Source organism: Mesoplodon bidens (assembly GCF_964165515.1).
Source record: "Mesoplodon bidens genome assembly, chromosome: 12".
In the NCBI taxonomy this organism is placed as follows: Eukaryota; Metazoa; Chordata; class Mammalia; order Artiodactyla; family Ziphiidae; genus Mesoplodon; species Mesoplodon bidens.
This window is the reverse complement of record NC_138168.1, coordinates 82,392,664-82,418,328: the sequence shown is the minus strand read 5'-3', so window position 1 is coordinate 82,418,328 and position 25,665 is coordinate 82,392,664. Positions and strand designations below refer to the sequence as shown.

Genomic DNA, 25,665 nt, shown 5'->3' with positions numbered 1-25,665 from the left:
AAAATTTTATCCTTCACTTGTGACCAATGAGCAATTCACAAAAAAACAGGGTTAGAAAAGCTAAATTCTCCCATCTGTCAGAGAGATTTTTAATATCTTTCTTTGCTTTGTTGTTTTCCATCCTAGGCAAGTCATATGACCTCTCCACTGCACTGCTTAAAAAGCAGGCTCTGGACACAGAATTGTGAATTTAAATCCTGACTCTACCACTTTTTATCTGGGCAGCCTAGGGCAAATTGCTGAACCTCTCTAAGCCTTAATCTTTTGTAACAATTAAGGAGATGATGGTCCTAAAGCACTCAGCTGTGAAGCCTGATACTTTGGAAAAGCTCAGTGAATGTTAGCTATTATCAGTATTATCATGTTTAATTTTCCTTCCCTTTCATCCTTCGTTTTCCAGTTGCTACAAAGAGAGGCTTGCAGCATGAAGGGGCAATAAGAAAACTCTGGGGAGCTACGCAAGAGGTGACAAACAATTCTCAATTCGTAGGCAGGTTACCAGAAAGAGCAGCCACCACACGCATCAGGAAACCTAGATTGGATCTGGGTTCTACAGTTTTCTAGCTTTCTGAGTTTCATTAAGGTATCTCACCTCTCTAAAGTTTTTGTTTCCTCCGCTCTAAACGGAGGCTAGTAATATTTGCCCTATTTATTTCACAACACTGTTAGTGAAAGGTTCAAAAACAAGTATTTTATATATACACGAAAACACTTCCTAAAGCCTAAAGTGCTAAACAAAGTGGTTTTTCTAATTGATAACATTCTGAAGGGACAGGAGTTGGGTTCTGCTCTGGCTCTCTCACGAACAAGCTGTGCTGATGTTGTTTAACTCCTCTGGGCCGCATTCACCTGCCAGATAATTAGAGCAGTAACTGCCATCTTTGACTGCGGCTTTACCACACAGCATGCACTGCTCTACGTTCTGGATCTACACACCAGGAGACTTCTCTCAGCGCCACAATTTTAAAGCAGACGTTATGTTCACTTAACAGATTAAAAACAAATAGTAACAATAAGGCCAAGAGAAGTTAGAAACCTGCTATCCCGCACCTGCAGTGCTGAGGTTCTAAAAACACCTAACCATAAGAGAGTTATTAGCAATCAACAATTTTGCCTCTAATCACCCGCGACCCCTCACAGAGAGGCTGTAGGTAAGCCCATTCACCTGGAGAACTTCATCCACCAATCCCTGGATCCGACCCTCCCCGTTCCTGCCCGGGCCCCGCCTCGCCCCGCCCCGCCCCGCCCCACCCACGGGCCGCTCCGGCCACAGCCCAACCACTAGAGGCCCGGCGCCGTAGACACCTCCCCCGCCCTCACGTGCGGAAACCAGCGTGTACCCAGACCGCACCGCGCTTACCGGACGCGGAGCATGCGCCATGTGTGCGCCCGGACTTCCTGTTCGCGTCCCATCGCTTCCGGCGGGGTACGTCTGACCAATAAGGCAGGCTCGGAGGCGGGCCATAGTACTACCCGGCTCTTCGCCCGCCTTTACTTAAGGAACCGCGGGGGAGGGGCCTGCGTGAGACCTATGCGGCCAGGTCCGGGCTCATGGCTGCCTCCAGGACGGTCGGCACTTTCCGTCTCCCGCCGTTACCCACGATTCGAGAAATCATTAAGTTGTTTAGACTGCAAGCCGTGAAGCAGCTATCCCAGAATTTTCTCTTGGACTTGAGGCTGACAGGTGGATGGTTTATCACTGCTCCCCGGATGTCTTCCCCCCGCGTCCCTGGGGCGTGGGTCGGGGGGGGGGGTCGCGCGGACCCTGCGGGCGAGTGACGGGGGTCAGGGACAGGCGTGCAGTGGACTTAAGTCAGGCCCTGAACTGAAAACTCCGGAGTCCCGCCGCCCAGGGGACGTGGAATGCGTTGTTTGCTCAGGGGTGTTTGCCGTGGGCTCTTGAAGGCAGGTTGTGCGGACGCCGAGCAAACACTAGGCGTAGAAGGGGTCGCGTTTCCTGAAAGGCGGTTTTGGAATTCGAGGCTCGGTGTGTTAACAATACGAAATACACTGCACGTGCTGACTAGATTGGCTTTTTATGCAGTTAACTTAGAGCAGGGATTTTATCAGTAACAATGTCGGAAGTGTCAGTTTCATGGGATTCGTTATTTAAACGTTTACCTGTTGAGTCTAAAATCCTCGAGGGTGCAAATATTCATTTCGTAAATACATATTAAACCAGCCCCTATGTGCTAGAGCTGAAGATGGGATATGGGAGTGAGCAAGGCGAAGTCTGTCCCCAAGGAGCTTACATTTTAGTCAGTTTACATTCCCACTCCTGAAGTAACATTTAAAGTACAATAAAATTCACCTGTTTGAAGCGCACAGTGTGATACATTTTGACAAACGTGTATATTCGTTTAACCTCTACGGCGTTTCTGAGTGTTGGTCGTTCTAAAAGATGAGCCTTCAGTAATAACGATGGATATCAAATATGTCCCCTAGTTCACGGTTGGAATACTTAACGTTTCTGAGGTTTTGATATTTCATTCTGTTTGGCCCCTCTTCAGAAACTGAAAGGATCAGTAAATCCCACCCCGAAAGTTCCATCTTCTGTTAAATGAAGTACAGTCCACAAAGCATGGATAGGATGTTTTATCTTTTGGACATAGAATAGCAGTGTGGACAGGCCAGTAGCAGTATAACTGGGTAAAAATAGCTTAACGTGGTTTCAGTTTTCTCATCTTTTAATTCGAGGAGAGCTCTACTATAAGAGCTTTAAAAGGTTACCCACCTCTCAGATTCTTTGCTTCCGGTAGTAAACCAGAACCAACCTTTTCTACTAGTCATTAGCCACATTCTAGGTATAGAGCACCTTTTTCAGGACTGAAAATACGGGTCTTTATATTTCCAGAAGAATCCTTCATGTACGTTTTTTCATGTGAGTCTTTTCACCTTTAGGAACAAATTCTGGAATCTAGGTACTCTTATTCCCTTTTCTGTAGGAACCAAAGTGAAGGGAAATTAAGGTACTTGTGTGAGGTGAGAAGCTCAGGTGTGAGCAGAGCAAGATGAAACCCCAGTGTAGTGAACTGACAGTGCCTCTTTGATAGTCATTTGTATTTGAATGTTTCTGGAAAGGTTTGAAAAGTTTAAGGTGGAACAACTGTCCTACCTACCGTGATAGCTCTCCATTAAAAAACATGAGAATATTAAATTCACGATGCCCGTGCTTAATGCAGACTCTTGTTCCCTCCGAGAGGCACTGGTCTTTAGTGCAGGAAGGATTGGCTTTAGGATTTACACCTGAGCTGGAGTCCCTTCTCTTCCATTTGCTTTCTAGGTGACCTCACCCAAATAAAATAATAAACAAGGAAACCAGGAAGTGTAGAGAAGTTAAACTGGGATAGTAGTTCTTAGTTAATGGGCTGTAAGGATTTGCTGTGAGAAAACATGTAAAGCACCTGTAACAAATAGATGGTCAGTGGGTGCAAGTTTTCTCCTGGCACCCATTAAAGAGAAAACTTTTTTTGGATGGTTGAGAGCCCGTTTGTGCCTCAGCCTACAAGGATGGGTTATCAATAATACAAGCAAAAATGAGACTGTACGGTATCAGTGAACAATGCAGTGAAGTGCTGGTATGTTTTCAGTGGCTAAATTTCCACTATCCCAAGAAGCCCAATTGCTTGGATTTTAATATCTCAGTCAATAAAACCAGTCTGTTTGTTTTTCCAGAAGTGATGGTTGATTGCAGTGAATCCTCAGTAATCTGCTTTTCCATGACTTCTTAAGGTCTGCTAACTTAGATCGATTAATTAAAAAATTAATTTCTCGTATCAACTTGCACGTTTGCAAAGCTTAAAAAACCTCCACTGCTAAATGTCACCTTTTCCTGAAAATAACCAAGAATCCAAGTTTCTGCAAGTCCTACCAGCTAGGAACTTGCTGCCATTGCCATATTGTCCACCAACTAGATGCCTGCTAGTAAAAATAGAGACTGCCAGCACTTTTTGCTTCTGAATTTTTAACTAGCAGCACTGGAAATTGAGTGTGAAAGTCGTCTTGCTTATTCAGATATTGAGTGTTCAACAACTGTAGAGAAGTGGTGCGTGCTTTTCCAGGCAGTTCTTCTTAGGAATTGATTGGTTTGGCAGAGGAACACGTAGACAAGACCATGTCGGCTAAATTTACGTTAAGGAAATTTGTTATGGTAATCTTATTTTTATTAAGGGTTTGGTACAATTCACCAGTTATATGGTAGAATATTGAATGGCCACTATATGTTGGTTTAGGTTGAGCGTTAAATAATCGGATAAATATATCTTATATATAAAAGATTAGTTGATTGAGTAATTGCTGATAAGAATTTGTGTAGATTATTTTTCTTTTTAAATTCCATATGTTGAAATTTGCCAAGGTAATCGACTGAAACTTTCTTTTCTCTAGATAAAATTGTAAGGAAAGCTGGCAGTCTGACAAATGCTTATGTTTATGAAGTGGGCCCTGGGCCTGGGGGAATCACAAGATCCATTCTCAATGCCGGTGTTGCTGAACTGCTGGTGGTTGAAAAGGATAGTCGATTTATTCCTGGATTACAGGTGAGATACTTGGTGTCTCTTTTAGGTGGCAAAAACTCGATATAAATCTTCAAACAGTGCTTCTTAAACCCCAGGGTATCCAAGGCTTCTGTAGTTTGCTCCTCAAACTGCAGCTCTCCAGGCTTCGTTCCAGAGATTCTGATTCCATAGTCTGGAGTGGTATAGGAACCTGCATTTCTAGCCAGCATGCCCACATGAACTCTTGGCCACAGCTTGAATAAACCTGCTTTATGCATTGATACTAAACAAACTTCCTTGTGTGACCTTTTTTTTTTTTTTATCTACTAATAGCTGTGCATGTCATGGCCCATTCTTTCAAAAATAAGTAAAACCAAGTAATGCCAATACTGACTTCTGAGAACCTCATTTAAATTCAGAAAATCATGTCTACAAGCAAAAGATGAAGACATATGCCTCATTGAGAGAGACTAATTGTTAAGCTTAGGCATTTGTGTAAGGATTTTTTAAGTGAAGAAATTAAGTTGTACCATTGTATATGTAGAGTTAAGATGAGGTTTAAATGAAATGATACATGCATCTAAAACAGTAGGTGATGTCATATGGGAAATATTTGAAGGAATTGGGTGTGTTTCAACAGGAGAAGAGAAGCCTTGAGTGAGGGGATTGACAGCTGCCTATCAAAGGCTGTGGTGGGGAGGATCAGCTTGCTTTGGTCTTCTCTAGACGAGAACTAAAACAAATAGGTAAGAATTGAGGGAGGCAGATGTGGATTTAAAATGAGGAGGGACTTATATTTTTGGAACAGTGGCAAACAGTGGAACAGATTATATCAGGGATCTTGTAAAGGGAATTCTTCATGGGGGGCACTTAATGCACTTAAAAGGGCCTTTGTTTGATTCCTCTGCAATTCTGAAACTTTAAAAGAGCCCTTAGCCTTTAGTTCATATGAGTAGCAATTTATTAGGCGAGTCCAGCAGAATAATAAAATTATCTACATTGTTACTTTCATACAAGAGGACAGATTGGTTTAAAATTAGGACATTCTGATACTTTTGTATGTATTAATGGATAAATGTTTAATTTCTGCCAGAACAGTTAGAAAAAATTTGTTTGAAAATCTAGGGCTTTGTGTTCATGCCTCTGAATTTTTTTTAGAAACCTAGTGATTTTTTTCTCATTATTTTGCTATTTCTAGTTTTTATGCTTTAAACAATTAGGTATTTAGTTTCATCTAATTTTGCCAGCCTTTATTGATAGAATTGGTTTCAGATTTATAACTTCATTTGAGGAAAGAGCGGTGTATCAGTGGGAGGTGGAAGTGATAATATTGTTATTTTTGGTGAGAGCATAAGGTGATAAAAAGAAACTGAATAACACTACGTAATTCCCTGCAGGTTTATTTATCTAACCCTTTTGTGGGCATAGAGAAGAAGACTCATCTGACTTTTTTCCCCTTAAAGGGGCATCTTAACCCTAAATCTCACCCTCTCTTATGTGTAATTCTTTCTCATTAGGCAGGGAGGTGAATCACATTTCTCATCGCCAGCTTAATTTATATATTCTCCTCTCTGATCTCAACTAGAGATCTTTGAAGACAGACTAAACCACAACTGTACTCTTCTCACCTGCCCCCACCACCGCCTACGCAAGTTCCTGCACTCCTAACCTCTGCCTTGTTTTATTTGTCGCATGAGATTTCTTATTGTCTGACACACCATATGTTCTTCTTTGTTGTCAGTCTCACGCCGTGGAATGTAAGCGCCATGAGGGTAGAGATTTTTGTTCGGTTTGTTCCCTGACATGTAAGGGTGCCTGACACATAGCAGGTGTTCAGTGATGTCTCATGTGGGAGATAAAAAGGTTGTCTCTCTGTCTTTGTAGGGATCTATCTAATAAGCTGATTAAATGTGTTATTTAATGGTGAAAGTGAATAATTGTGTAGCATTGATTATCAAAAGAGTTTTGTGCTTTTTTTCCCTAACCATGAAGGTTGATTTCAAGGTAAATTACTGTGCAAGAAATGTGTATTTGGCTTCTTTTTTGTTTCTGTAGAAGAGGCAAAATTAATTTTTAGTGTCTTATATGCATGAAAGGAATTTACATTAAAAAAATGTTGGGTACTAAAATATCAAATAGACTTCTTTTTCCTGTAAAGAATGTTTCAATATGTAAAACCACTTTCTTTTAGAGGTACTAAATTAATCATAAAACTCAGTGAAGGCAGAAGGAGAGTGATCTATTTTAAGGATTCCATTTTAGTGATACCTAAGCTAATAGAATTACTTTTTAAAGAAATTATAATAATTTATAAAATGTCTGCTAGCTGAAAGTATGTCATTTGTAGCTTAATTCAATTCTTAAAATATTATCATGAGGCAGCCTGAGGGAAAGAACATAGTGATAACATAGGTTTCACTATCAGCGTGTTGGAATGTAAGAAAACATGTCTAATACGTGGAAGCATTATAGTATGAGTTTGTAGCGAAGAACAGACTGTTAACATCAAATGGCTTGTGTTTGATTTCAGGCTGTACCATTTACTATTTATATGACTTTGGGCAGGTAACTATCTCTCTGTGCCTTGGTTTGCTCATAGGATTGTTATGGATTAAATGAATGCCTTATCTTAGTGGGCACTCAGTACGATTTTTGATATAAGTAATCAATTAAATTATCATCCCCATGCCTTGGGCACTTTTGGTAATTAAGGATTGTTCATGAGACTGCTAATCTGGAAAGAGGTATAGGAGAAAAGTAATGTTACTCCTTTGGAGCGCTAGAAAATCCCCAGTGCTGTGGAAACATTGGGACTTTCTCCAACTCATCAAACTAGTATTGGACATGTGGAGCTTCTTTCTCTCTTATTGTGGTTGCATTTTCTTGTGATTGTGCATAAAACTTAGTTTTTATCATGTACAGTTTATCAATTTTTTTTAATTTGATGCTTTTTACACCTTAGTTTTAAAATAATTGGCCAAAACTAAGAATTTCTCCTACATTTTCTTCTGGATGTTTTATCTGGATGTGGAATCTAAAAACAACAGCAGCGACAACAAAACAAAAGTGAACTCGTAGCTGCAGAGAACAGATTGGTGACTGCCAGAGGCTGGGGGTTGGGCTTGGGTGAACTGGGTGAAGTTAGTCAAAAGGTACAAACTTCCAGTGATAAAATAAGTCCTGGGGATGTAATGTAGAGCATGCTGACTACAGTTAATACTGTACTGTATGTGTTAAAGTTGCTAAGAGGGTGAATCTTAAAAGTGCTCATCACAAGAAGAAAAATTTGTGTGTGGTGATAGTTTCACAGTGTACACATATAACTAATCATTATGCTGTGCCCCGGAAACTAATATGATGTTATATGTTAATTGTATCTCAGTTTTTTAAAAAGTTGAATGCTAATTGAGTTGAAAGCTTATTTCCTGAATAATGTACAAATTCTTAGAATCATAAGCAACATAAGATCCAGTGGTTTTCAAAGTTCAGTTGACCCTAGAACAACACGGATTTGAACTGCAGTGGTCCGCTTATACACAGATTTTTTTTCAGTAAATACATGCAGTACTACACTATGCGAGGTTAGTTGAATCTGAGGTTGAACAGGTACAGAGGGCTGATTATGGGACTTGAGTATCTGTGAATTTAGGTATTCTCGGCAGGTCCTAGAACCAATCCCCTGCAGATACCAAGGGATGATTGTAAATGGGAAGGAGAAAAATAAAATCCCTCTCCAATTTTCCAAGTGTTGATTAAGTAGAGACCTTAATTTGGTAGTTAGAGTGCCTCCTCGTTGGTTTGCTCCAGGTGAGCCAAATTATAAACTCTGCCAGAACTTGCCCTCCTCTTGTTCTAAACATTCCATGACAAAACAAAAATTACAGTGAAAGGCAGAAGTCTCACTTTGATCTTCTTTTTGCACAATGAGAGGAACATGAACCTTGAAAATCTACAAATCTACAGTTTGGAGTAAAATATTACAATAAATCCCTATGAATCACTATGTAATATTAGTTCCTTACAATGAGCAGAAAAATTATGAAGATATCTCTAAAATACTTTCAGTAAGGAAACTTGTTTAGACACTAATCTTAGCGAGATCATTCTAACTCTAAATTCTCAAAATGGAGTTAATATAATTTGCTTCCACCTTACCCCATATAAGTGCATGAAATTTTAGCACTTAAATTTAATGCATGTTTTAGAGTCACAGTACTTTGAGAAATTTTTTTTTAAAAAAGCCAAAACCCAAACTAAGAATTTCTCCTGTCTTCTAGAAGTTTCGTAGTTTTAACTTTTACATGTAGACCTATGACACATTTTGAGTTAACTTTTGTATATATTGTGATGTAAGGGTAAAGTGGGGTTTTTTTTGCACCATTTGTTGAGAATATTATCTTTTCCTCATTGAGTTGCCTTGTTACTGTTGTCAAAAATCAATTAGTTTTATGTGTGTTGGTCCATATCTGGACTTCCAGTTCTGTTTTATTGATCTATAGGTCTGTCTTTTCACCAGTACCAATCTGTGTTGATTACTGTAGCTTTATAGTAAGACTTGAGAGCAAGTCATGTAAGTCTTCCAACCTTGTTCTTCTTTTTCAAAATTGTTTTTGCTATTCTAGATCCTTTGCATTTCCAAATAGTTTTAAAATCATATTGGCAATTTCCACTTAAAAAGAAAACCTCATGTGATTGCGATTGGATTAAAACTGTAGATCACTTTAGGGAGAACTGGCATCTTAATAGTATCGTCTTCTGATCCATGAACGTGATATATTGCTCCATTTATTAGGTTTTCTCTAATTTCTCATGGCCATGTTTTATAATTCTTAGTAGACAAGTCTTGCACACCTTTTGTCATATTTACCCTTAACTATTTCATATTCTTTGATACTATTGTACGTGGTATTGGTTTTTAATTTTAACTCAAAGTTGTTTGTTGTTACTATGTAGAAATACCATTTATTTTTAGATATTGACTTTGTATCCTACAACCTTGCTATACTCACTTATTAGTAGCTGTTTTGTAGATTTCCGTAGTATTATCTGCATATATTAATATTTCATCTGCAAATAAAGACAGTTTCACCTCCTCCATTCCAGTCTATTTGTCACTATTTTTCTTCATCTTGCACCAAGACCTACAGTACAGTGTTTAACAGAAGTGGTAGGAGTAAACATCCTTGTCTTTCTCGGGTCTTAGGGGAAAAGCATTCAGACTCTTAACCATTGAGTACGATGTTAGTTGTAGGTTTTTCCTGGATCTCCTTTTTCCGGCTGAAGAAGGACCCTTCTGTTCCTAGTTTGCTGAGAAGTTTTTTGTTTGTTTTAAATAATGAATGGATGGGAGGGAGGGAGACACAAGAGGGAAGAGATATGGGAACATATGTATATGTATAGCTGATTCACTTTGTTGTAAAGCAGAAACTAGCACACCATTGTAGGGCAGTTATACTCCAATAAAGACGTAAAAAAAATAATAAAAATAATGGATATTGGATTTGCAAGAATACTTTTTCTGAGTTTTTGAGATAATCGGATGGTTTTCTCTTTTAATTAATATAGCAAATTATATTGATTTTTCTAATGGTAAAGAAACCATCTGTAGAATCTGTAATGATGTCGCCTCTCTCATTCTTGATGTTGGTAATTGGCATATCTCTCTTTACTGATCAATCTGGCTACAGAGTAGTCAACTTTATTGATCTTAAACAAAAACAGCTTTGGAATCACTGATTTTTCTCTATTGTTTCTTATTTCATAGATTTCTGCTCTGAAATTTTTGTTCCTCTTGCTTTGGGTTTAATTTGTTCTTCCTGTAGTTTAAGGTGGAAACTGAAGTCATTGATTTGAAGCCTTTCATATTTTCTTATAGGTGTTAGTACAATAAATTTCCCTCTCAGTACACCTTTAGGAGAATCCCACAAATTTTGATATGTTGTTTCATTTTCATTGCATTCAGAATTTCCTTTTTCTTTTTAGATATTAAAAAAGACTTTAGCTCAAATTTCCCTTATAGTTTCTTATTTGACTTGTGGATTATTTAGAAGTGTATCATTTAGTTTTCAAATTTGGGGGCTCTTCAGATCTCTTTCTGTTATTAACTTCTAGTTTAATTCCATTGTAATCAGAGAACATACTTTGCATGAGTTGAATCATTTTTTATTAATTCAGACTTGTTTATGGCATATGGAATATGATCTGTCTTGGTAAACGTTTCTTGAAAAGAATATGCATTCTGCTGTTGTTGGATGCAGCATAAATTTCAATTAGGTCAGTTGGCATTACTCAAGTCTTCTATCTCCTTAGTGATTTTCTGTCTACTTGTTCAATCATTTGTTGAGAGAAAGGTATTGAAATCTTGTACTCTAATTGCAGATTTGTCTGTCTCTCCTTGCAGTCCTATCAGTTTTTGTTTCAACTATTTTTAAACACCGTTTTTAGGTGCATAAACATTTAGGATTGTTATATCTTTGTTATGGATTGGCTTCTTTATCATTTTGAAATGAACTTCCTGATCCCTGGTGATATTCTTTCCTCTGAAATCTACATTGTCTGATATTAATATAGCCATTCCATCTTTCTTTTGATTAATGTTAGAATGGTATATCTTTTCCATCCTTTTTACCTATTTCTGTTTTTATATTTTAAGTGTGTTTCTCATAGGCAAGTGTGTAGTGGGTCTTGCATTTTTCCCACCACTCTGGCCATCTCTGCCTTATGTATTAGTTTTCTATTGCTGCTGTAACAAATTACCACAAATTCAGTAGCTTAAAATGACTTTTCTCTTACAGTTCTGGGGGTCAGAAGTCTAAAAGCAGGGTCAGCAGGGCTGTATTCTGCTGGAGGCTTCAGGAGAGAATGTTTCCTTGCCTTTTTCAGCTTCTAGAGGCCACCTGCCATCATTAGCTCATGTACCTCTCGCTTCTACATCTCTACCATTGCCTCTAATCCTCCTGCCTCTCATCACCTTTGTGATTACATTGGGCCCACTTGGATAATGTAGGCTTATTTCCCCATCTCAAGATCTTTTTTTTTTTTTTTTTTTTTTTTTTTTGCGGTACGCAGGCGTCTCACTGTTGTGGCCTCTCCCGTTGCGGAGCACAGGCTCCGGACGCGCAGGCTCAGGGGCCACGACTCACGGGCCCAGCCGCTCCGCGGCATGTGGGATCTTCCCGGACCGGGGCACGAACCCGTGTCCCCTGCATCGGCAGGCGGACTCTCAACCACTGCGCCACCAGGGAAGCCCCCCATCGCAAGATCTTTAATCACATCAGCCAAGTTCCTGTTACCATGTAACATAACCTAGTCACAGGTTCCAGGGATTAGGATGTGGATCTTTGTGGGGCCACTAGTCAGTCTACTGCAGTTGATTATCTATAGCTCTGTATTTTATTATTTGAGTGGTTTATTGAAGGTGTATAGTATACGTCTGTCTTTAACGTATCCCAGTCTGTCTTCAAGTAATTACGTATACCGCTTCATGGATAGCATACAGATCTTACAATAGTATACTTGCATCTCTTCCTGCCAGGCCTTTGTGCTGTTGTTGCCGTATTTCTCCATATGTTATAAAGTTCACAATGCAATGTTATTTTTTGTTTTAAAAGTCAACTCTATGTTAAAGACACTTAAATAATAAGCAAACATTCTTACCTAGTTACCCCTGTGGTTACTATTTTGAGTGCACTTCTTCCATATTTCTATTTAGTATCATTTCCTTTCTACCTGAAAAACTTTCTTTAGCATTTCTTGTAGTGTGGATCTCCTGGTAATAAATCCTTTTTAGTATGTCTGGAAAAGTGTTTTATTTTGCCTTTGTGTTTAAAAAACATAGTGTCAGGTTTTTGGGTTTTTTCAGTGCTCTTAAGATGTTGCTCTGCTATTTTCTTACTTGTGTTGTTTCTGACAAGAAATCTGTCATTCTTATCTTTGCTTCTGTCTTTTTTCTCTGGCTGTTTTTAAGACTTTTTTCTTTATCACTGGTTTTGAGCATTTTCATCATGATGTGCCTGGTGTCATTTTCTTCGTGTTTCTTGCCCGTGGGGCAGTGAGAGCTTCTTGGATCTGCAGGTTTTCCCGCACTTCCTGTTGTCCAGTGTCTGAATATTATTGCCTCAACTATTTTGTCCGTTTCTCGTTTAAGGCAAAAGAATGTATCTGGTCTCCTGTATTTCATCTTGACCAGAGTAAGAAGCTCTAGGAGGCTTCCTAACCGTTAAGTGTTTATTTCATGGAATTTTGGAGATTGTAAGGCATTGATTATTGTTAGTATTACCTCTGGGATTTTATAGTAGGTAAATAGAGTGATTATTTTTTACTTGATAGGCAAAGTAGAGAGTTCATGGCATTGAGAATTAAATAGGCTGATGTTCAAATATCATATATGTCACTTACTAGCTTTGTGACCCTGAGCTTGCCTTTGAATCTTTCTTAGCTTCAGCTTTCTCATCTGCAGCATGGGAATGGTAGTTATCTTTTGTGGTTATCACAAGGATAGATAGAAATTTATGTAAAGAGCCTGGCCTATTGCCAGTTGTCAATAAATGGTTGCTATTATAATTATTCTCCTTCCCTGTCGTCTTGTAAAGGGACATATAAAGTAATCTAGTCATCCTGACAAAAGGAGCTGTTTTTAATCAGAGGTAGTAGAATTTTGAAATTCTTTCATTGCTAGCAAATTTTAAATAAGGACTTTCTGTTGTGATAATTACATACTTTACACATGTAAGTTACTTGATATAGATATAACCGTAGTTAATCATAACATAGACAACACTCAACCAATTAGCAAAAGGTGACTTACAGCCAAAGTGATTTCCTAGTCCACTGTAAGTCGTAAGTACAGAGATCATTGCTAGAAGCAGACCCACTGACAACAGCAAGAAGTAACAGTTATTACTGTGGCAGAAAAGCTATAAAAAGCAAATATAAAACTGAAAGAAAAGGGCTTCCCTGGTAGCACAGTGGTTGAGAGTCCGCCTGCCGATGCAGGGGACACGGGTTCGTGCCCCGGTCCGGGAAGATACCACATGCAGTGGAGCGGCTGAGCCCGTGAGCCATGGCCGCTGAGCCTGCGTGTCCGGAGCCTGTGCTCCACAACGGGAGAGGCCACAACAGTGAGAGGCCCGTGTACCGCAAAAAAAAAAAAAAAAAAAAAAAAAAAAGCTGGAAAACACAGCACTAAGGGATCATAACCATTGAGGCCATTGCTCTACAGGCAACAGTGACCCAAGTCATCAAGAAAAGGGTGAAATTGGGTGCATTGTTCTTGGGTTAGGAAGAGAATTGTGCAATACAGTTTAGAAAGATTTCCATCTGTATGTTTCTGTTTAAGAAATGTTAACACCTAAAGGAGTTACATTGGTTGAGTAGAAAATTTATTAAATCAAACATCTAATTCCATGATGAGTCTAAGTGAGTTTCTACTGTACATGTTCTGGGCCTGTTTAAAAAGCAAAGCAGGCTGACTTTTTGAAATCATGCTGTAATCTTCACCCTTAGAAAAGTCATTTTTAACATTATCTTAAATTCCTTTTGAATAATAGCATTAGTCTTTTCTGTGTGTTCTATATAATTAAAAAACTTTTTTTAACCTGTTGGTTTCATACTGTAGATTCATTATCATATAGTTTACCTAACAGTTTTGTCCAGCCCTTATTTCTACGGTGTTTGGGTTCCTACTTTGTGGCAAGTTAGAAAGAAGATAGTATCACTGGGCTGGGTAATTAATCTTTAGCCCACTGTACAGCATTGGCCGCCAGGAGCCCCTCACCATGAGAAGGTGGCATAAAACATACAAAATGGCTATTTGATAGTTTTTCTCAAGGAATTGGTAATTGGGCATAAGTACCTTATAATTGGGTATAAGTTCTTTCCGCATCAAATTAGATCACCAGCAAACTATCTAGTTAGACCATAGCTACTTGCCCCCCACAGAAAGCATTCACTAAGACCTTGACTTGTTAGAGGAGAGAGATTTTTCGGTGACCATGTGAAGAATACTTTTGCATTTGTTTTCTCACTTTTATTAAAGGAATTCTCTGTTTGTTCCTTGTACCCTTTACAAAACTTAATACCAGAAAAACACATGATCTCTTGGAAACTGGGTATAGTTACTTCCAATACTGAGTGAAAATGGTATAATTCAGTATGTCAGCTGTGAGATCTAACATCTCCAGGATTGTTACGATGTAAAGCTCTCACGATTTACATACATGTTTCTCCTATCGTGGTTTGGCTTTCTTTCTTCTTTTACAGCCTTATTTAATGAATATTTTTTACTCAAAGCTTACTCATGCCTCATTTTGGAAGAATATAGGATTGGAAACTAAAATAAAAATGATAGAATGATTTGAGTGTCTGTATAAATAAATACCCACTTGGCTGTAATCAAGTGTGTGCATTCATAGTCAGCTGTGCCTTTGAGCACATGATGAGGCAACACCTCCAATGTTCTGAAGTGTTATTCTTGAAGGGGTGTAATAGTGATCTTTCCCACCCCTTCGTCATTCCCCAAATATCATTATGATAATGAAAACATTTTCCTCTATTAGTGGTTAGTTAGAAGGTCTCTTGTGTCATTGCTGAATATCATCGGGTGTTGAAATGGCTGCTGTCTGTAATCACACTGTCATTTCAGTTTGTATAGCATTTTTTTTTTTTTGCCTCCATAATTGCTTCAGGGCCTTCCCATAAAACTGAACACCAGCATTCATTCCTTCTGCAGTGGGGAGTGGGAAAGGGGAAGATTAAGCTACAGAGTGGTCCTGGAAAAGGTAGACCTTTTAAAGAACAGGACGACTTGCTGTTTCACTGATTGACACTTAAGCCTGAAGGGGAATCCAAAAAAAAAAAAAAAAAGCAACTTTAAACTTAGGGAAGGAAGGTGAATGTGTATTATATCAGGTTTCTGGTATGCAGCTGTGTGTGTCAGTGTGGAAAAAATTAACATTTCAAACTTGGTTGAGTTATCAGAGCATGTAAATTAATGCCAAAAAGCCAAATTTACATTGTTTTAATCTTAATTACTGATGACTTCATTACTTTCTATATATTGACATTGTGAAACATAAGCTTTTAGTTCTGCCTCTTGGTTTTTGGTATGCTTATTTGTTTTAATTATGTGAAGCATAATTATAGAAAAAATTTTAAGTTCTTCATTGATGATAAATGCTATCATTAAATACACAGTTTTTATACAGTAAGAACCTGTCCCATAGAGAGCTGTCTCCTTTTTTATTTTTATGGTATATTGAGGTTATTATATTTTCTAAGAGTAATTGTCTGGAACTCATCAGATTAAGTTTTAGCAAATCATGGTAACTTAAAATAATCCATAAGTACATTAATATTAGAGGTATGCAGTTATTTTTGCTAAACTACCATGGCTAAATGTATCAAAGTAGATGATTCCCAGACTTAAAATGTTTAGCCTCTAATTAGTATATGCATTTCAGCTATGCATTTCTCACATTCTAATTGATTTATCAGTGAAATAAATCTTTGCAAGTTTCTGGACCCTACAAATTTTGGGAGCCCCAGATCTCGCAGTCTAGTAGAGGAGTTTTCCAGCTTCACAGAAAACTGTATGCCATTTGAGCACTCACTTATTCATTCACTTATCAAATATATATGAAGCACTACTATGTACTATTGCAGCTGCAGGGGATATTAAGGTAGATAAGAAACAGGTGCCCTTAAGGGCCTATGTTGTTGCAGGGAAAAGAAACTTAAATATACATAACTGTAATACACAGTGCTCTAAAGAAGCATGTGCAAGGCACATTGTTGACCCAAAGGTGTAAGTGATCTACAACTGGGTGCCCCGGTCCATGTCTCCTCCCTGGCTTCTGTGGTGGTGCTTTCATCCTTCCTCAGTTGCCTGAGTTAGTGAAGAGGAGAGTTAGGAGAATTAGTTAGCTTTAATTGAGCTAGAGAAGAAGGTCCAAGGGATGCTCAGGGCAAAAGTTCCGTGAATTGGAGCCAAGGTTCTCTGAGTTCCCTGAGCTGAGATTTAGTGTGGGAAGAGGGTTACTGTCTTCCTTTTGTTACCTACTTTAGATGTGTTTGTTTTCATTGATTTTAGTCACTCCTGCATGTTGAGCTTTATAAGCTCAGGGATTGCATCTGTTTTCTTTTGTTGTTGTTTGTTTTTTAACTAAGGACTTCCAGAATCAAGTTTTGTGTTGGGTCCAGGGCACTTAACACAATGCAAATTTATAGATGGCTTAGCTGTAAGGCTCTTTTTAGTTAGGTGCCAGCGCTTCAGTATTGTAAGAGCATTTCTTAAGATGTGATGCGAAGGTGGATGAGATGGAGGGAAAAAAAAGGAAAGAGTACTTTTTTCCTTTATTTTTCTTTTTTACTCATAAAAACTGAAGGAAGAGGAAGGAAAGCAAATAGTGGAAGGTAGAACTAGGCTGGGAGGTAGCTTTTGTTAAAACATGCAGGGTGGGCTTTCCTGGTGGCACAGTGGTTGAGAGTCCACCTGCCGATGCAGGGGACACGGGTTCGTGCCCCAGTCCGGGATGATCCCACATGCCGCGGAGCATCTGGGCCCGTGAGCCATGGCCGCTGAGCCTGCGTGTCCGGAGCCTGTGCTCCACAACGGGAGAGGCCACAACAGTGAGAGGCCCGCTTACAGCAAAAAAAAAAAAAAAAAAAAAACATGCAGGATAATTCATTAGGTTGCAAGTGCCTGTGGATCAGAAGTACTTTAGGGGTGCTCTGGTCAGGGGGTGATTCAGACTCTGCCACGTACAGCTTGGCGACGACACATGACTTTCTGCTTGTTTGACTCTAGTCATCGATTAAGTTAAAGATCTTGGTAATATGTAGCATCCTTTGTATATACTTAGGCTACAAAGATTTAGTTGAATTAAGTCCATCTTTCCTATGATTTGCTCCTAATTAATTCTCAGTATTTCATTATAATGTCCTTAGTCTCTAATTTATTTTTTATCAGTAATGTTGTTAATTTCTGTTGTACGGCAAACTGATTTGGTTATACATATATATACATTCTTTTTTTTATATTATTTTCCATTATGGTTTATCATAGGATATTGAATATAGTTCCCTGTGCTACACAGTAGGACCTTGGTGTTTATCCATCCTACGTATAATAGTTTGCATCTGCTAATCCCAAACTCCCACTCCTTCCATTCCCCACTCCCCCTTCCTCCCTTGGCAACCACCAGTCTGTTCTCTATGTCTGTGATTCTGTTCGTTTCAAGATAGGTTCATTTGTGTCATATTTTAGATTCTACATGTGTTATCATATGGTATTTTGTCTTTCTCTTTCTGACTTCACTTAGTATGATAATCTCTAGTTGCATCAGTGTTGATGCAAATGGCATAATTTCGTTCCTTTATATGGCTGAGTAATATTCCATTGTATATATGTACCACATCTTCTTTATCCATTCATCTGTCGATGGACATTTAGGTTGTTTCCATGTCTTGGCTATTGTGAATATGAATTATGGTTTTGTCTGAATATATGCTCAGGAGTGGGATTGCTGGATCATATGGTAATTCTATTTTTAATTTTCTAAGGAACCTCCATACTGTTTTCCACAGTGACTGCACCAACTTACGTTCCCACCAACAGTGTAGGAGGGTTCCCTTTTCTCTACACCCTCTCCAGCATTTGTTATTTGTAGACTTTTTAATAATGGCCATTCTGACCAATGTGAGGTGGTACCTCATTGCAGTTTTGATTTGCATTTCTCTAATGATTAGCAGTGTTGAACATCTTTTCATGTGCCTATTGGCCATCTGTATGTGTTCTTCGGAGAAATGTCTATTTAGGTCTTCTGCCCATTTTTTGACTGGGGTTTTTTGTTGTTGTTGAGTTGTATGAGCTGTTTGTATATTTTGGAAATTAAGCCCTTGTGGATCACATCGTTTGCAAATATTTTCTCCCATTCTGTAGGTTGTATTTTTGTTTTGTTTATGGTTTCCTCTGCTGTGCAAAAGCTTGTAAGTTTGATTGGGTCCCATTTGTTTATTTTTGGTTTTATTTCTGTTCCCTTGGGAGACTGCTTAGTCTGTAATTTAAAAAAACAGCTAAGAGTTGAGTTTTTGCTAAGTCTGTACAGAAATACAAGTCATTCTGAGGGTCAGAATTAAGATAATGTATTATTTGTGATGTTATAAGCTATTGTGATACTATTATCTGCCACTATCCCCAGTCATTCTTAATGTGTTGAAAGTCAAACACCACAGTTGCCTGTTGCAGTGGACACAGCATGCTATTAGTTCATTAATGATCATTCTTAGTCTGGCTTTTCAGATTTATTTAACGATGCACAGACTTGAAGAAAAAAAATTAGTTCTACTCTTCTCCAAAGTGTATGAGCTCATTTTATTGTCCTTTTTGTAAACTAGATGCTTTCTGATGCAGCACCTGGAAAATTGAGAATTGTCCATGGAGATGTCTTGACATTTAAGATAGAAAGGGCTTTTCCAGAAAGTCTCAAAAGACAGTGGGAGGATGGTAAGTGACTTTGGGTTGGTTTTCTTATTTTCTTTTGTAATTATTTAGATCACAAATATTTGTTATTTATTATACATTATAAATGTTTATTATATATTTATATTAAAAATTAAATGAATAGAATTAAATAGGTAATGCGCATTGCAATTTTTTTCTGCTTTTCCACTTTGTTCCAAAGTAAGCTAAGGTAATTTGATTTTATAATTCTAATTTATTTACCCGATATTTTTCAAATATTTTGGGTTCTGTTCAAATAAACTTTCCATTTTTATGATACCATATAAGGATGGAATGAACTATAAAGTGTTACTTTTTCCAAGTGGTGAAAAAAGAAGTGTTTTAGTGAACCAAGCTGTACCCACACCTTTCTAACTTTATTTCCATTGTCTTTCACATTCAATGACTAACCAAGGTGCTCTTCATTCACAGACAGTGTTTACTGGGTACCTGCTATGTGCCAGCTCCTTGGAATACATAGATAAATGGGGTGTGTTTCTTGCCCGTTAAACCCCTCAGAACACCTGGAGGAGCGATTCTGGCATGCCCCCATGGCTGCCCCCCTTGTCTCTGGCCGCTGCACGCCAGGCCCCTTCAGAGATGCCAGTGCTGCCCGTCTCCCCCTTTCAACCCACCGTCCTCTTCTCGACACCAGCCTTCAGGTTTCTGCCTGCCCAGCCCATCACAGACACAGTGACAACCGATCTAACTGCCTGCTTCAAACCATCCCAAGTTCCCTGGCATTAATCTGACTGTTACTCTCTTCTAGACTATTTCTCTGCTCCTGTCTTCCCTGATACCAGGCCCTCCTATTCCTCCTTTTACATTGTTGGGAGCTTTCTCTAACTATTCTTTGCTGGTGGTTATTTTTCCACCCACATCTTACATGTTGTTTCTGAGATGGGGGGGACGGGGTGGAATCTGCTGTTCTCATGCAGCAGGTTTGCCTGGATTACTCCTCCCCTGTGGTTTCACTTACCATGTATATACTGCACACACTTAATCTTCATGTCCAGCCTGTATCCCCTGCCTAAGTATCTGACAGCTTCATCTGGGTGCCCCATAGGAACTTTGACCTCATCATGTCCAAAGCAAATGATCTTTTTCCTCAAACCAGTTCTTTTTCATATTTTTCCTAAGCCAAAACCTGAAGACTTTGACTGACTGAATAGTAATTAGGTAGGATTTTTTTTCCTTGATAATTCAAAGCGGATTGTGAGAAAACACTGCTTCTGAAGAATAAATGGACTGGAAAATACTCAGCCATATCTTTTTTATATTTTTGTTTGATGCTGTTAATATCCAGTTTGATTTTACTCTTAGCTAAAATTGTATTCAGAATATATTGATGAAATAATCATTCCAAGTTTTTTTTCTTATGCCAACCAGATCCTCCAAATGTACATATTATTGGAAATCTGCCTTTTAGTGTATCAACTCCACTGATTATCAAATGGCTTGAAAATGTTTCTCATAGAAACGGACCTTTTGCTTATGGCAGAACCCAAATGACTTTGACTTTTCAAAAGGAAGTGGCGGAGGTAAGTTTTAACTTTTTCTGGCTATTTTATCATGTGATCAAATTACCAAACAAAACAAAAAGAATGTGATAATTTGGAGTTGAGAAAGGGAAGGGGGCTGCATGTCTTATTATTCAATAGATAGACTTTGATTCAGCTGATAAGCCTGCTAGGCATTCCCGTGGCTGGAGTGTTCCAAGTTTGTCTCTCTAGAAAATAAACCCTCAGGGCAGATGAGAGCAGTTTTTGAAGTGCAGAGGTTTAAGGAGGCAATCTGTAGACTATAAGCATTTTTTTAAAATTTCATTATGACATATAAATACAAAAGAGTATATAATATATATGCATGGCTTTGTGTATGTATGGCTTAATAAAAAGAACATGAATCTCTACCACCCAAGTCAAGTTAATAATTAAATTACAAACATCTTTGACACCCTCTTGTATACCTCATTCTGATTACATCTCCTGTCCTCCACATGCTACCAAGATAATCTATACCATGAGTTAGCGAATTATTATTCCCTGCATAGTTTATCACATAGATTCTTATCTGTAGAATTAATATACTTTAGTTTTGTCCATTTTTTGACTTTATACAGGTGGGTTCATAAAACGTGTATTCTTTGTGTTCTTCTTATCCTGATCTGCTCATGTTCGTAGCTGTAGTTTATTTGTACAGCTATTTACTACCCACTCTTTGACTATTTATCTGTCAGATTTCTCTGTCCATTTTCCTGTTTTGGGACCCTGCATTAGTTTCAGTGTTTCATTATCACAAACAAAACTGTCATGAATGTTCCTATTTTGATGTCAACTGGTGCACATAGGCAAGACCTCTAGGGTATAAACCTGAAAGTGGCGATGCTGGATCATTCTGCAGCTTTAAATTTACCACTCTTTTCTGCAGTGTCTAATCCGTTGTTAATTTTACTCAGTTTATTTTTCATTTCAAAAATTGTATTTTTATCTCTAAAAGTTTCATTTGAGTCTTACTATATCTTCTCTTTCTCTCATTATGTTCATGCTTTCCTTGGCATCCTTATGCATATGTATAATATTTGTAATAGCTATTTTAAGATCTTTGCCTACTAATTTCATTACCTCTGTCATTTCTGTACTGTTTTACCAGTTGACTTTGCCCACCCTCTTTGCTGTGGGTCCCGTTTTTCCGCTTCTTTGCAAGCCTGATAATTTTTGACAAGATACTGGATATTCTGAGGTTTTTGTTTTTTTAATGTTGGGGATGCTTCTGTCATCTAGTGGATAGAGGTTAGGGATGCTGATAAACATCCTTCAGTGCACAGGACAGTCCCCCACAGCAAAGAATTACTCAGCACAAACCAGCCCAAAATGTCAATAACGCCACAGTTGGAAAAACTTTGTTTTAGATTATTTGACTATAAAATCCATCAGGATTTTATGACCCTTTTGTGTTTGTTAGAAACTCTAAGATGACATCCTCTTTTCCCTAAGGTCCTAGTCATCTCCTCCTTGTGACTCTTAATTCTCTTCTGTTGGTTTGAATTGAGGCCATGCTAATAGTTCTCCTTGTTTTCTCAACTTTGGGATTTGTCCTTGGTTTTTTTTTTCTCAGCTGACATGATTATTATGGTATTTCTGTTCTTCAGTAACACAATAGAAATGCAAAGTGCTGTGTACTCTGATTCTTTGCGGGGAAGGAGCAAAGGAACAGGGGCTGAAGAGGTGGGGTAACATCTTCAGTGACTCAGTGTCAGGTGTGCTTATTCATAATAGTGTTGCTTCCACTTAACCGTATGCAATTATTTTTCTTTAACAAAAAGTTGATTTTAGTTAAATTTTAGTATTAATATTGAGAAGAGTTTATATTAAGTCTGTAATTAACGGAATGCTTTAGAAGTGTAGATGACACTGCTCCTCTGATCTTTGCAAGTGAAAGTTTCAATGGGAGGCTAAGCAGCATTCTCTTGTATAACCTCTGTTTGTTCTTGACACTGTTGTATTTGTATTTTTGTATTTAGCCACAGAAGGCACTTTTAAACATTTGCTTGGCTTGGCTTTGTGAGTTACAGAACAGAAATGAGCGTGTTCCTGGTAAGACTACAGGGTGTAAATTTAAGAATTCAGCTCACACATTACAAGTCGTGTAGACAGTTTAAAGTTACAGCTCATAAAATAGAATCAGACTGTGTAGCAATAAATGAGGCTTTAACAAATCTCATCTAACCTCATAGACGATGAAACTGAGGTTCCAAGTAGTTTAATGTCTTCCAAAGGTTGTGGAGCTAGTTACAGGGAAAGCTGAACTTGAACACAGGTTATATGTTTTCTGCTGAAGTCACGATGTTCCCGTTCTTTCTGTGACCCGACCTATGGTCTTTTCTTTCTGGGTCCAGCATCAGCCTCTTCATCTCCTGCCATCTCCAGGGGACCCTGGCTGGTTAATGGTCACATCCCTGGCAGAGAGGGACTCACCTCTCCGTTAACTATCTAGTTCTCATCGTCCCTGGTGTTTGGCTGTGCAGCTTCTCAAGTATAAGCCTCATTTTTCTATTTGTACTTAAAATTATTTTAGATGAATAGGAAAATAAATAACACTATCCTTGTGAATTTTTTGACCCATTGTTTTTCTTATATTCAACCAGAATTTTTTAAAAGCTCAAGGGTTAAGAGTTTTTCTTTTTACTGAAAAATTACCTGGTTTGATTCCCTGGGCTTTTGCTTTACAAATCTATCCTGTGATGGAGTTTGAATTTTCATAGCTTTACCTGTAATACATCTATCAAAGAAACATCAATTCATGTTTGAATGGTTGATCGACCGTTTAACTCTTATGCTAGCGTTTAATGAAATCTTTTTGCAGAGCTTTCTGGTTTGTGGCTTGAATTTTTGCTTAATAAATTAGGGACAGGTATGTGCGCTGCTTTCTTCTAAGTTATAAGATATGATTCACACATTTTCATCTCCTCAGCCTGTGTGTGTATTTGCTACAAAGATTGGATGGGTTACATTGGATAGGTGTCCATCAGGACACCCGTTCCCCTGGCAGAACTGGATACATAGCACTCTAGGTGAAATATATTGTACTTAAATGTGTCTTTATAGCAAATTAGCTTACTATCCATGCCTCCCTGGTTTGCTTTTTGGTTAAAGTGATTTTTAAATTCTCTTCAGTGGGAACACGCCTTTCAGATGTAAAGTAAAATACTGGAAGAAAATCCAGGATGAGATAATTTAAGTCTGGGCATTTCTTTTGGTTTATTTTCTAATTTTGTGATTATGTTCATGCTGCATTTTAGTTTTACACAACTGCTTTGAATTGTGCCAGTTTGCACAATGCATTTTGGAATTTTTGAAGCTTATGCCAGTGGTAAAGTTCCTTTTTTCTTTATAAAGAACTAGAAATATTTTTCACCATTTGATCCATAAGCTTATTCTTTAACTTAAATCTATACTTCCATTATTTGTCTTTGTTTTTGATATTTGCATGAGAATATGTACAGTTCTTGGCTTTGCATTTTAGAAGGGAAGAATTTATTTTGTTATATATACTGTAGCAACTCATCACTTGTCTTGAACTTGACTTCCCGGTAATTTTAACTGTCCAAATACAGACAAGAGCCAGGTAATCTAAAGTAAAAAGGGTTGAGATGAGGGATGGCTTCTAAGTAACAGAATATGCTACAAAATCTGCGGTTAACTTTGCCCATAGGAAATTTTCTCAGCATCTCAGATTAAAGCCTATTTTTAAATCTTACCTAAGGCAGAGCTTTTACAAGCCAAATTATGTGGTGTTCATGGCCACAGCTGGTTGGAAGCAGCAAAGTAAAAGGGACTATTAGAGTTTGACACGTGACAGTGAAGCAGGAAAGAGAAACACCCAGCACAGTAAATATATTGGGTTGGCCAAAAGATTCCTTCGGTTTTTAAGTAAAAATAAAAGACACATTTTTCATTTTTACCAAGAACTTTATTGAACAATGTACTCCACTACCTTCTGCCATTTTTCAGGCACCTTCACAATTCCATCTTCCCAAAACTTTTTATCTTTTTGAGCAAAGAACTGTTCCAGGTGCCTTTTACAGTCTTCCAAGGAATTGAAATTTTTTCCATTAAGAGAATTTTGTAAAGACCAAAGTAATCGGAAATCCAAAGGTGCAATGCCTGGTGAATATGGCGGAGGAATCAGAACTTCCCCGCCAAGCTGTAACAGTTATTGCCTGGTCATCAAAGAAACATGTGGTCTTGCATTGTCCTGATGGAAGATTATGCGTTTTCTGTTGACTAATTCTGGACGCTTTTTGTCAAATGCTGCTTTCAGTTGGTGTAATTGGGAGCAATACATGTTGGAATTAATCGTCTAGTTTTCTGGAAGGAGCTCACAATAGAGGACTCCCTTCCATTCCCACCGTGTACACAACATCACCTTCTCTGGATGAAGACCAGCCTTTGGAGTGATGGTGGTTCATTTCACTTGCCCCACAATCTCTTCCATTCCACATTATTGTGCAGTATCTACGTTTCATCACCCACCACAATTTGTTTTAAAAACGGAGCATTTTCATTACATTTAAATAGAGAATTGCATGCGGAAATAAATCAGGGTTTTTTTCACTTAACTTATGTGGTACCCAAACAACAAAGCGTTTGAATATAACCAAGCTGGTGCAAATGATTTTCAGCACTTGATTTGTATATGTTGAGTATGTTGGCTATCTCATGGGTGGTATAACGTTGAGTTCTCAACTAATTTCTCGATTTGATCGCTATCAACTTCAGCTGGTTTACCTGACCGTGGAACATCGTCCAGCGAGAAATCGCCAGCACGAAACTTCACAGACCGCTTTTGACACATTCGATCAGTCACAGCACCTTCTGCATACACTGCACAAATCTTGTTTTTTGCGTTTCAGTTCCCTTTTTACCTTTCTTGAAATAATAAAGCATAATATTCAGGAAATGTCGCTTTTTTCCTTCTGTCTTCAATATTAAAATAGCTACACAAAAATTTACCAATTTTGATAAGTTTTTTTCGTTGCACACTGATGTTACAGCTGTCACAATCTAACAAATGTGTTTCGAATGTAGTTCAAGACAGCTGAGTGCTACTAGAGCCATCTTGCGCGGGGCGGGGGGAGACAAATGAACTTTTTGGCCAACCCAGTAA

General features: G+C 38.2%; 1 protein-coding gene across 1 annotated transcript in view; it reads left to right on the top strand.

The window, feature by feature from the left end:
* Positions 1 to 1,508: 1,508 nt before the first annotated feature.
* TFB1M (transcription factor B1, mitochondrial) overlaps positions 1,509 to 25,665 on the top strand; it is a 68,881-nt gene continuing 44,724 nt past the window's right edge. The window contains exons 1-4 of the mRNA XM_081251344.1: positions 1,509 to 1,684; positions 4,387 to 4,538; positions 18,891 to 18,999; positions 20,386 to 20,537. Of these exons, the coding sequence (XP_081107470.1) occupies positions 1,552 to 1,684; positions 4,387 to 4,538; positions 18,891 to 18,999; positions 20,386 to 20,537 (546 nt within the window). The 5' untranslated portion in view covers positions 1,509 to 1,551. The remainder of the gene's footprint in view (positions 1,685 to 4,386; positions 4,539 to 18,890; positions 19,000 to 20,385; positions 20,538 to 25,665) is intronic.